Genomic DNA, 12,629 nt, shown 5'->3' on the forward strand with positions numbered 1-12,629 from the left:
AAGAAAACACAGACCTTGATTGTCTGGTTCTAAAGCCCTTACTCCTCATCCCTGTGCACTACTGCCTCCCTTTGGCTCCTTGTTTCCTCTCCTTCACACTAAATATACCCAGGGGTATAGACCTAAATATTCCCATTTTATAGACAGACAGATTGAGGCTGAGAGAGAAGCTAACACCACCCAAGTACTCTCACCAGAGCTCAGAATTGAGGGCCTTTTCCTGCCTCATCTCTGCAGGTGCCCATCAATATAAGTACGGTAAGAACCGAGCTGAGGAGGATGCCAGGAGGTACCTGGTAGAAAAAGAAAAGCTGGAGAAAGAGAAAGAGACAATCCGTACAGAGCTGATGACACTGCGGCAGGAAAAGAGAGAACTAAAGGAAGCCATTCGGAACAGCCCAGGTATCTATGTGGGTGTGGTCCTGAGCACAAGGGGGTCTCATCCTTGACACCTCCCCTGGCATCTACCACCTGGTTTCTTACCAGGAACAGGTGGGCTTCTCCTCCCCTTTCTCCTCCTCCCTCCCCCTCCTCCTCCTCCTCCTCCTCATCTCTCCTGACTAATGGAAGTGCCACTGATTTAACAACTGCTTTTAGAGTGAGAAGATGAAAAAGCATACAAATGTGTACACTTAATGTGGTAAAATGAGATCTGATTTTAGAAATGCTAAAATGTGAAAAACAGAGTGTGCCTTAGAATCATGGACGAGATATTCTGAACCTCACATTAACTCATTCATTCATAGATATGCACTGAGCACCCAAATGTGTGATACATTGGTTCACATACTGGGAATAATGGATGGTGACACTTTACCAGGATCTTCTTCTGAAATCCAGGACCGTGGCCTCTGCAGGCTCTGCATGCCCTGGGCTCCTCTGCACCCCACTTTTCTGCTGTGTTTCTGTTGAATTCTCTCTATAGCTGCAGTTCAGCACACTTTCAGACTGAGGTTTCTGAACATGCTGGAGGGAACAGAGGTCCTGTCCTTATAAAGAATACATCCAAGGTCAAATAGCCCCATGAGAATCTGATGGAACCTATGGACCCTTTCCTAACAGAGAAAACCCCCACAAATCACAATGTTGCAAACAATATTGGGAGCTCCTGTGCCCCCAGGGTCATAGATTGCCTAGGAGTCCACGAGCCTCAGGTTGAGAAGTTCTGGCTTAAAGACTTGTTCTGTGTGGCTAGGAACCAGAATCAATGGGAAGAAGGCACATAAAGGCAGTTTGGTTTCTGGGCTTCCCTGGTGGCTCAGTGGTTAAGAATCCACCTGCCAATGCAGGGGACACGGGTTCGAACCCTGGTCTGGGAAGATCCCGCATGCCGCGGAGCAACTAAGCCCGTGTGCCACGATTACTGAGCCTGCGCGCCATAACTACTGAGCCCACGTGCCACAACTACTGAAGCCTGCACACCTAGAGCCCATGCTCCACAACAAGAGAAGTCATTGCAATGAGAAGACTGTGCACCACAATGAAGAGTAGCCCCTGCTCGTCACAACTAGAGAAAGTCTGTGCGCAGCTATGAAGACCCAACGCAGCCAAAAATAGATAAAATAAAATAAAATTTTAAAAAATTATTTAAAAAAAAAGGCAGTTTGGTTTCAATATAAAGAACTTTCTAAGAGTCAGAACAGGGTTTGGAGCAGGTCAACTTGACTGTCCAAACTTGTCCTGCTCAGTTTTTTTCTATAGCATATCAGTTTTTCACTTCTTAGATTATTTATTATATTTATTGTTTTCTCTCCCTCCCTCCCTCCCTCCCTCCCTCTCTCTCTCTCACACATACACACACAATTGTAAGTTCAATAAGGGCAAAGATCTTTGCCTGTTTTGTTCACTGATATATCCCAAGGGCACAGAACTGTGCCCAGTACCTAGCAAGCACTCAATAACTATTTACTGAATGAATGAATGAACGAATGAACAAATGAATGAAAAGAACAACATTACTAGAAAACCCTCCAGTGCAGCCTCCTCAGGACAAACAATGGAACTAATCTTTAAACGTGGTAAGATCCAAAACAGCTCTTGGCACAAAGAAGGTCCTAATATAGGTTTGTTGGCTTAAACTGAATAAGCAGCAAAATCCTAGCAGGAACTTGTGATCAATGTAAAGCCTCTCTTATGATTCTTGGTTACAAGTAAGAGAAACCAAAGTGAAACTGGCTTAGAAATGAAAAGAAAAATGTAATTGGAAACTTAAGTGATCAGATATAGCAAGGTCCAGGGACTTAAATGATGTCACCAGGAAACATATTTCTCTAATTCTTGCTTCTGCCTTCCCCTACATTGGTTTCTTTCTCTGCCCCTCATGGTGGTATAAAGGCTACACAGCTCTAGCCGTCACCGAATCCGTGCAGCCACTCCAGCAGAGAGGCTTCTCTTCCCAATAGCCCCCATAAACACCTCGGGATTCACTTTGATTGAACCAGCTTTGATCCCTCAACCAACCAGTGTGACCAAAAAATGAGATATAATTATGGGCCAGGTCTAAGTTATGTGCCAATCCCCTGAACTAGGAGTGAAGTCAGCCCAAGCCAAACTACAGGGAACGAGAGGAGAATGGGGAAATGGGTATCGGGCAGATAAAAACCACACACCCCTGCATGAAGCTGAAACCCCAGGTCCAAAGTCCATCCCTTAACAAGGAGTGAGGCCTGGAAAGGCCCTCTGGGAAGGCAGACTAAGGCCTGAGGCCCTGCCAAACTCCCTGATGCTTCTGGCCAAACCAGGCTCAGCTATTTCTCATAGATGTCTTTGGACACAGGGGCAAAGTTAAAAGCTCTGGAAGAGGCCTTGGCCACCCTGGAAGCTCAGTGTCGGGAGAAGGAAGAGGGCCGTATCGACCTGGAGCTGCGGCTGGTGGCTGTGAAGGAGCGCTTGCAGCAGTCCCTGGCAGGGGGCCCAGCCCTGGGACTCTGCGTGAACAGCAAGAACAAGAGCAGGGTGAGCCTACTCCCTTTTGCACCAGGGGCAGCTGCTCCTCAATACCCTCATATACTACAGATCTTCATGATCATTCTTTGGGTGTAGGAGTTATGCTTATTTACAAATGAGAAAGCTGAGGCCCTAAGAGGAGAGGAAACATGCCATAAGTGGCACAGCTATGAAAGAGACTCTTGGAGCAAGTTTTCTGGCCTGTGTTCTCTCCACTGAAGCACTACTATTTGACTTTTTATACTGAATGTGATCTTAGAAGTGGCCTTGGGGTTATTGATAATAATAATATACTATACTGAATAACAAACTTGTATTGCTCAAGCTTGTTATTCTTATTCGAGTACAGGTTAAGATGCTGTACTGGCCTATTGTACCATAGGCCAGCACAGCATCTTAACCTGTATGACGTCACACAATCTTCACAGCAGTCCTACGAGGTAGTACTATGTGTATTCATCCCATATGACAGACAAGGAAACTAAGGTTCAGATGTTGCATTATGTTCTCAAGGTCACTCAGTTAAGTGGGAGACAGGATCCCAAACCCAGGAAGTCTGACTCCAGAGCCTTGCTTTAGCCACCAGGCACATGCCCTCTCCTAGGATCCCCAGTGTACCAGTCCCTGTACTCAGGGCTTTGAATCCATTATCTCTAATGCTCCCAGTAACCATCACCTTGAATGGGATGTCCTCAGGGAGAACTTCACGGATCTCAGTCTGTATCAGTGTCTCAACCTCAGCACTACTGCCAATAATTTTTTGTAGGACTGTCATGTGCATTGTAAGATATTTAGTAGCATCCCTAGCCTCTACCCACTTGATGCCAGTAGCTCCATGCCCAGTTATGAGTACCACAAATGTCTCCAGAAATTGCCAAATGTCCCCTGGGAGGACAAAATTGCCCCCATTTGGGAACCACTGGTCTAACCTAACAGTCTCATCTGTTATTCTGCCTCATAGCACTTAACCACAATTTGTGTGTGAATATATGTATATGTAAACATGTATACATAGTATATTCATGTCCTTACATTCTGTCTCCCCTACTAGATTGTATTTTTATTAAGAACTGGACTATGTCTGTTTTGTTTATTATAGCTCTAGTCCTTCAGAATCTGAAAAATAGTAGAAGTGCAATAAATGTTTGTCAAATGAATAAATGTTATACCTGCTTTTACACAAGGAAATGGAGGCTCAGAGAGATGAAATAACTGGTCTGATAAGTGTGAGTTGTCATTGGGAACAGTATTCCTATTGCTGTCCTAGGTCAGGCCACACCTCATGACTCTAAAGCCAGAGCAGTTTCTTCCACTCCTACACTTCTACTCCCAGGGGCATTTCCAACCTCATTTACAGAAGAAGGGCTTGGGGGCTATAGGGACCAAACAACTTCCCAGTGTCACAGAGGGCTGGTGGAGGAGTAGAAGTGGTTCCCTCATCCCAGCTGCTTCCTCCCATCAGCATGCCCTGATGTTCACATTCCACAGGGCTTTTTTCTCCACTTTTGATCCTTGTGATGGCCTTTGGAGACAGAGAGTCTTCTCTAAATTCCCTACAGGCTTAGCCATTAGTATGTCACACTCAAGGAACTACATCCAGCAAGGTACTAAGCAATCAGCTGGAAAATATGAGTAAAGGCAGTGTGAAAAATCTGAAGGAATACAGGAGAGAGGTTGAGACAGGACTGTGGGATTTGAATCCCAACTGTCTCACTCACCAGCCTTATGGCCTTGAGCAGTGACTTGACCTTCTCATTTTCCTTATCTGTAAAATGGGACAACATAATAATAGTACCTGCTTTATAGGATTGAAAAGGCTAGATGAGCTAACCTGGTCCATAGTGAGGGTTCGGTAATTTTAATTTTAGTAATTTTAGTCATTATCTTTATTCCAAGGCCCTCAAGTATCTTTTACCCCTCACCCTGTTTGATGCTGACATGTTTGCACAGTGCCTTCTTGGCAGGCTGGGTGTAAGTAGCGAGCACTAGACCTCACCTATGTAACTATTTCTTGTCATCAACAGGAAACTGCAAATAAACCCCAGAACAATGCCCCAGAGCAACCTCTCCCTGTCAATTGTGTTTCTGAGCTGCGGAAGAGGAGCCCATCCATCGTAACCTCCAACCAAGGAAGAGTGCTACAAAAAGCCAAGGTACGGCCATAGATCAGCTAATCAGAATTCAGAGATCTGGAAGCTTCCTTTCTATGGAACCCCACCAAGAACCAAAAAGTCAGCTAGTGAGAAAGGCAGAGAACTGCCAATATATCCATGCAGTAAAACTCATGAACTTTGCTCAGAGGGCAAGACCTTCAAATCTCCTTCAGAACCTACTTATTCTTTCTTAACACATAGTTCTAACAAGCTTTGGTTTCTGAGCCTACAATATGTTTTGAGACATGAAAGGCCCCATTTCGTAGGTGAGGAAACTAAGTGAAGGGACTTGCCCAAGGTTATGCAGGGCATCAATGAGAGAGCTGGGATGCAAATCCATCTCTTCCAAGTCCATAGCTCACTCCATGATACTGGTCCACAGTACTATCTCTGAAACTTGTGTTTCAGAACTTCTTGAATTTTAGAAAGGTAATATGGTACATATACTATATATGATGAAAAACCCCAAGTTCTCAGGAGGTACTCTGTAAGCAAACACGTTGATAATTCTATAGCAAGACACATGAATATTCACATCACATTGAATAAATAGGTTACAAACAGCCTCATAACAGTTCAGGTCAGGTTTTGCCACTAAATGAGTTTGTGCCAAAACACTTTAAAAATGTTTTGGTTTCAGAGCTCTCTGGATTTCAGAACTACAGATAAGAAAGTGTAGGCCTGAAAAACAAATACCTGAGCATTAGGACATGAGATTAGAGAAGTAACCAGCCGAAGGCCAGATCATCTAGATCAGACATCAGCAAACTTTTTCTGGAAAGGGCCAGGCAGTAAATATTTGCAGCTTTGTGGACACATGGTCTCTTTCACAAGTCACCTCTGCCATCATAGCAGGAAAGTAGCCACAGACAATATGTAAATGAATGATTAACACGGCTGTGTCCCAATAAAACTTTGTTCATGGACACTGAGATTTGAATTTCATATAAATTTCAGGTGTCATAAAAAACTATTCTTTTTAAAAAAAAAACATTTAAAATCTGAAAAGTCATAGCTTGTGGGTCATACAGAAACATGTAGTGAGCCAGATTTGGCCCATGAGCCATAGTTTGCTTCTCCTTGATCCTTGTAGGCCATTGGAAGAACTTTGGATTTTGTTCTAACATAATGGAAAGTCACTGGCAAATTCCGACCAAGGAATTTTTAGATATGAATTACATTTTTAAAAGATCATTCTGACTACTGTGTTGAGAATGGATGAGGGGGTAAGAAAGATCAGTTAGAAGAAGTAATCTTGATGAGAGATTAGAAAGGTTTAGTGGAGGTGATAGTAACTAGCTGGCTTTGGAGGGAGAGCAGAAGGATTTGCTGATGAGGATGTGGAGGATGAGGAAAAGAAAGAAATCAAGGATGACCCCTAGGTCAGTGCCCTGAGCAACTGCAGTCAAGGTGGTGAAGACGTGAGAGGGACAGGTTGGGAATGGAGAATCCTCCCACCAAGAATTTTCTAACCACCATCTTCTGCCCTGGTTCACCCCATCCCCCCCAGGGCTGGCTGGAAATGCCATGGATTTTTTATAGGTAAAAAGCCATTCACTGCTGGCCCCGACTTCAGTATTCATATCAGGTGAACTCCTAGACAGCCCTGGGAGAACGAACAGAGCCCTGTGGGTTGCCTGCCCTCACCCTTCCTTACCAAGCTGCTTTGGCCTGTCTCCCATCAGCCTCCTACCCCAACCAAGGTGCTGTGGAAAAGCACTGATGCAGTCCCCACTCCCCAGCTTCTTCTGGGCCCCCGTTTCCTTGTCTGAGAAAGACAAACTGTAGTGTTTGAACCCCCTTAGAGATGAGACCCAGCATGGAGAAATGACTTACCCAAGGCTAAAGAAAGAGAGTGGGACTAGCACCCATGACTCTGTGATCTGGCCATGGAGATCTTTATATAATTAGGTGTAGTGGTATGTTTTTATCCTGCAGGTTACACTAGAATATTTAACAAACTGATACTTCCGTCTTTCCATACTTCAGGAATGGGAAATGAAGAAGACCTAGAAAGAGGATGAGGATTTCATCCAAAGGAGATAACACCTTGTCCATCCAAGGCAGAAATGCTTTTTTCACAAGGAGACATCAGAAGACTGGAAGTAGCCCACACTCTCTGGGGCACCCAAAGACCAGCCTTTATTGTCTGCATGATTATAGGGGACATGGGGAGGGAAGGAGGAGGAGAGAAGAGGGAAATGGAGGGCATCCTTATAACTTTACAGAGGGTGGAAATGGGGGTGGAGGGAGACAGAAATCTGCACAGTCGTAAAGGTTTTGTTAAATGTCTTTGCCTTCCCTTCTAAAGGAGAAATGAAAGTACATGTGAATAAGCCATTTCATCCCATTCTCAGCATCCCATTCCCAGTCCTTAGGAAAAAGGAAGGCAGTGCTGAGGCATCGGTGGTACAGTACAAAGGGACAGGGCTTGATCAGCTGATCCTGCTTGTGCCAAATGGATTCATACTGGGCATTACTGACAACCTCTGGGCAAGATAAATAGGCTGAAAAATCAATAGTTATCCCTAACTTGCATGAAGTGAACAAAAACTACAGAGATCACGTAAATTCTACAGTCATTCCTCATGATTATAGAATCCTCATGATGCAGAATCCAGAATCCCTGATTTGAGTGTTTACAAATCAGAGATCTGGCAAAGAGGGGTTCAGCAGCTGACATACTTTAAGCTCACAGTGCTACTCAGTGACAAGAGCATGGATTTCTAATGTCCACAGGATGTTGCAGGCATTGTAGGATGGGGTCATTTGCTGTCAATCAAGTCCCCTACCTAATTTATATGGCACTCAGGCTCTGGGAGCTATGGCTAGAAATCCAGGTGACACTCCTTGTCTTTAACCTTACCTTGCACTTGGAGGCCCACCAGTCTGCCCTTTCATACCTGCTATCAAGTAAAACTATCATGGAGAACCAAGAGGATGGTGGCTCATTTCTGCCACAGGGGTGCTAAACTTTTTACAGACACTTGATATTTTTATAGGGGAGCAAAGACAAGTCCCAGGCAGTCTCCTAACTGCGCCACTCACTACTTTCTCAACACTGTAGGCACTTTATAGGTCTTTACCACCTTTCCCTCCAATAAAGATAAAACCATTTAACTGTATAAGCTTAGGGGTTAGCTCAAGGGGAAAGAAGAGAAATCCCAGAATAACCTCTGGACACTTTGCTAGAGGCTACACACACTTTTCTTAACTAAGACTTTACATACTTGAGCCTCACCCAAACTTTATCACCCTCTGAGGTAGCTAGAGACCAAAGCAAGTAAAATAACCTGACCAAAAGCACCTGGCTGCCCAGAGGCAGAACTTAAGACTTAGGGCTAATGAGCCTGGATCCAGACAAGGCTGCTTGAGCCCTGCCTCTGCCACTTACCAGCTGTGACTTTGACCTCTCTGATTGTTTTCCTTACCTGTGAAAACCATGTTAACAATTGTACTCTTCTCCCGAGAATACTGGGGGAAAACCAGGTTAACAACTATACTTTCCTCCCAAGACTACTGGGGGAATTCAATGAGTTAATACACAGGAAACATCTTGTACAGCATCCAAGAAATAGGAAATGTTCAGCCATGGTGGTTCTTCTTATTAGCTAGGTAAGAAACGCCTGACTCAAAATCCTGTGTCCTTTCCACTGAAGAAGAAATGACTTTCATGTGGTTATTACGACCACCAAAACCTAAAAGGCAACCAATCTATAACTAACAGCTTTCATCCAGATTCCACCTGAGTGTCTTCAGTAACAAAGGAGTTCACATAATCTGAATTGTCAGTGTTCTTTTTTAAAATGTGGGTCTGGAACGGCACCCAACAATCCAACTGTGTCCGCAGTGTGTGTCACATTCTTTCATATGCAGTTATTTTGAGGTTAAGTGTCTTTTGCCATCAACAGATCTTGGCTCTTTGAGAGGGGGTACCCTAGGAAATTAATAATTAACATTTATTGAGCACTCACCACACATCAGACACTGTTAGCCATGACTGGCTACACAGGCATACAACCTGTGCAGTCAACCCCACACCTAGCAGGGCCCTGTGCTTGGTTTATTGCTCTGCTGTTACTCTCTCAGTAATTTCGAACGACGGGCTCCACACTTTCCTTTTGCCTTTTTTTTTTTTTTGCGGTACGTGGGCCTCTCACTGTTGTGGCCTCTCCTGTTAAGGAGCACAGGCTCCGGACACGCAGGCTCAGCAGTCATGGCTCACGGGCCCAGCCGCTCCACGGCATGTGGGATCCTCCCAGACCGGGGCACGAACCCGCGTCCCCTGCATTGGCAGGCGGACTCTCAACCACTGCGCCACCAGGGAAGCCCCTCCTTTTGCCTTTTATGTAGCCGATCCTGGTGCTAACTAATTACTTTTCTAGGTATTATCCCTTTAATCTTTACTAAAACCCTGTGAGATAGGTTCTATTAACCCAGTTTTCATAGTTCAGGAAATGGAAGCCCAGAGAGGTTAGGTAACTTGCTAAAGCCCACAATTAGGAAGTGGGAGAGCTGGCACCTGAATACATGAAGTCTGACCCTAGAACTCCCTTCCTCTTAGTTCCAAGGCTCTATTTCACTCATGTCTCCCCCTCCTCTTGCACTGCAGTATTCAGAAGCACACAGACACTTAATAGATGAATAAGTGGGTGCAGCACATTTGGTGTAACTTAGCTAAGAGAAGTGTCAACAAAATGGCTAAAACATGGATGCCAGTTCTGGTTTGGTTGTTTTTTCAAAGTGTAGGGTCATGGTTCTAAAGTGGACTTGAAGTTCCCTCCTCCCCAACACTGCAAAGTGTTTGGACTATCAGATTTCTAGTATCACTGGATCCTCAGTGGGGGTCTTTGAGCAGGTTCACCAACCTCTCTGAGCCTTAGTTTTCTCATATGTTAAAGAGGATCATAATCCCTCCTTAAACCATGCTGTTCTTTTCCTGGGGCCAAAAGGAAACAGAACGTTGCTGGTTACAACACATTTGAGCTAGGCCCTGGATAGAATATAAGGATGCAGAAGACGCTAGCTTTGTCCTTATGGAACTCACGGACAGGCAGAGAAAAAATATGACCCAAATAGCTACCGTACAAGTAAGCCATCCTGTGGTGAAGATTCAGAATGTTGAAGGCACACTTCCCATCCCCTGAAAAGATTTTTTTTGACCTTAAGGACTATTCAGTGACTAGTCTGGCAACTCCCAGTGCCCTCAACCCCAATCACCAGTCCGTTCTCACAACCTGTCAGTTTTCCATACTAAATCTCTCTAAAATTCATCCACTTCTTCCTATCTCCACTGGCACCATCCAACTTCATTAATTCATTCAACAAATGCTGGAACATCTACTATGTGCACCTACAGTACTCGATGTCAGAAATCAGTGCTGTGAACAACACAGAAACTCTCATGAAACTCATACCCTAGTTGAGAAAAGGAACAAAATCCAGCAAAAGTGCTGGAGATAACTAAAACAGTAGCGACCTTAGATAAAGTAGTTACAAAGGTCTCTCCTGTGAGGAGACCCCAGGACAGAATACAACCCTTCTGTGCACGCACCAGTCCCAACAGCTTGTCTCCCCACCTCTTGGACCCAATCTCCTCCTCACAGCAGTCAGTGACCCATTAAACACGTAAAGGCATCGTAACATGTTCCCCTTGCAATCAGAGTAAAACTCAAGTTCATTAGACCAAAAAAAAAAAAAACTTGACCTACATTAGGGCACTGTTCCACTCTGTTCATTAAGTATGAACAGACAAAAAAAAATCTCTGCCCTAATGCAACTGACACGTTAGTGAGGGGAAATGAGAAAATACACATTTTAAGACACAGTAAGTCGGGGGGAAAGGGGGAACTGGAGAAAAAAAAGCAGGGAAGAGTGATGGGAGATGAGAGTCAGGCTTCGACTTTTTTAATTCCTCAAGTGCTCTGGCCCTGCCTAACCACCGTCTTGTGTTGCTCCCCCGCTTCCTCAAGTACTTAAGAGCCTTACTCGCAATACCCCTCCTGACTTTGCAGATGCTGTTTCCCTCTACCTGAACCAGCTGCCTCTTCTTTTCATCTACTCATTATTCCGCTTTCAGTTCAAAAGTTATTTCCTCTGGGAAAACGCCCCACACTCGGCCATATCGTACTCTAGGCTTCCGCAGCACCAAGCCCCTCACCTTTAAACACCGGTCATATTTTGACTTTATAGGGCGTTAGCAATTGTTTGTTGTGCATAACTTCATGTAAACTCCTTGAGGGTACAGCTGTTATTCCCTTTGGTGGCCGCGAATTCCGCGCGTAGCACGGAGCCCACGCCCTTGCGACAGGAAACCAACCTACTCGCCGAATACTCAGGGGGCCGGAAGGGTTGCGTTTAGTCTGAAGACCGGGTAGGAAACGGCGTAGGGACAACCCGACTAACAGCGTTCCCATCCGGGGCCCTGAGAGAGAAAGCCTTCCCGCGAAGGCTGCCGGGAAGCGTGGTTTTTGAAGCGAGCGTAGCTCGTCACTTGGGGGCAAGTGCGCGTGCGCAGCCTCAGTCAGCCGAGGTGGGGAACATGGCCGTGAGGTTCCTGTGGGCGGTCCGGCGGCGGATGCAGCCCCTCCTGGCCTCGAGTGGCGCGTCAGATGGCAGGTAAGCGAGGCAGGCCGGGGATCCGGGACGCGAGGACGATGCAGGAGAAGCGATCCGGAGGGGCGATTTTAGGCTGGAGGGCGAGAGGACCTACCAAGCCTCTCGACCGCTACGACTGGGCGCTCACGGCCCCATCTTACAGAGAGGGAAACTGAGGTCTACAGCCTTGCCTCCTTGCCGGGCCGAGGAAGGTGGAAAGATCCGAGGTCACGCCCTCGGAGGTGAGAACTGTTATTCAGCCGGAGCGTCGATTGAATTGGGGATGTACCCTTCCCATCCCCTTCTCGACTGCTTTGGTGTCTGCGGGTAATTTGGGATTCTCTCCCAACACCCTGTGTGATCGTATCTGAGCTTCACTTTACCTATCGGTAAAAGGAGACCGTTGGACTTGGTCTTTACAAACGGCCCTTCCACCTGCCTTCGGGAGTTGGAAGTTCCGGTTGCTACTTTTATCCATCAGTTGCGACTTTTACTGATCATTTATCATGCCAATTGCAGAACTATGGGTAGTTCTTTTTATTCTTCCGTTTAATTGAGGAAACTGAGGTTTAGAAAAGTTGAGTAACGTCTCCAAACTTAAATACTCGTGAAGTGGTGGAACCCAGACCGGAAACCAGTCAGGGCTGTAGAATCGGCCCTTTAAAATTAGTGACCAATGTTACTTATTCTCAGGGACTATTCCCCGTTGACAGTTTATTTATCGGAAAGAATAAAAATTGCTGAGTAGGGGGATGGGTCAGGTTGGATCTCTGAAAAGTAAATTAAATTACGGTGAAATCCAGAAATTTTGCGTAACTATCTGTCACCTTTTTAACATACCTGACCCAGCACTCGGGTGAGAGGTTGAATTCCAGGTTTCAAGCTTTTTTTTTTCTTTCCTAGTCTTTTTGACAGTTTGTGGTGTAGGGAAGG

General features: G+C 45.4%; 2 protein-coding genes across 2 annotated transcripts in view; both read left to right on the forward strand.

The window, feature by feature from the left end:
- Positions 1-7,426, forward strand: part of AFAP1L1 (actin filament associated protein 1 like 1) — a 71,839-nt gene extending 64,413 nt beyond the window's left edge. The window contains exons 16-19 of the mRNA XM_007447492.1: positions 238-402; positions 2,777-2,955; positions 4,971-5,099; positions 7,089-7,426. Coding sequence (XP_007447554.1) covers positions 238-402; positions 2,777-2,955; positions 4,971-5,099; positions 7,089-7,112 — 497 coding nt within the window. The 3' untranslated portion in view covers positions 7,113-7,426. The remainder of the gene's footprint in view (positions 1-237; positions 403-2,776; positions 2,956-4,970; positions 5,100-7,088) is intronic.
- Positions 7,427-11,628: 4,202 nt separating this feature from the next.
- GRPEL2 (GrpE like 2, mitochondrial) overlaps positions 11,629-12,629 on the forward strand; it is a 7,572-nt gene continuing 6,571 nt past the window's right edge. Inside the window, exon 1 of the mRNA XM_007447493.1 lies at positions 11,629-11,717. Within this exon, the coding sequence (XP_007447555.1) occupies positions 11,641-11,717 (77 nt within the window). The 5' untranslated portion in view covers positions 11,629-11,640. The remainder of the gene's footprint in view (positions 11,718-12,629) is intronic.

The sequence above is a fragment of the Lipotes vexillifer genome, unplaced genomic scaffold (genome assembly GCF_000442215.2).
Source record: "Lipotes vexillifer unplaced genomic scaffold, Lipotes_vexillifer_v1.1 scaffold1009, whole genome shotgun sequence".
NCBI lineage: Eukaryota > Metazoa > Chordata > Mammalia > Artiodactyla > Lipotidae > Lipotes > Lipotes vexillifer.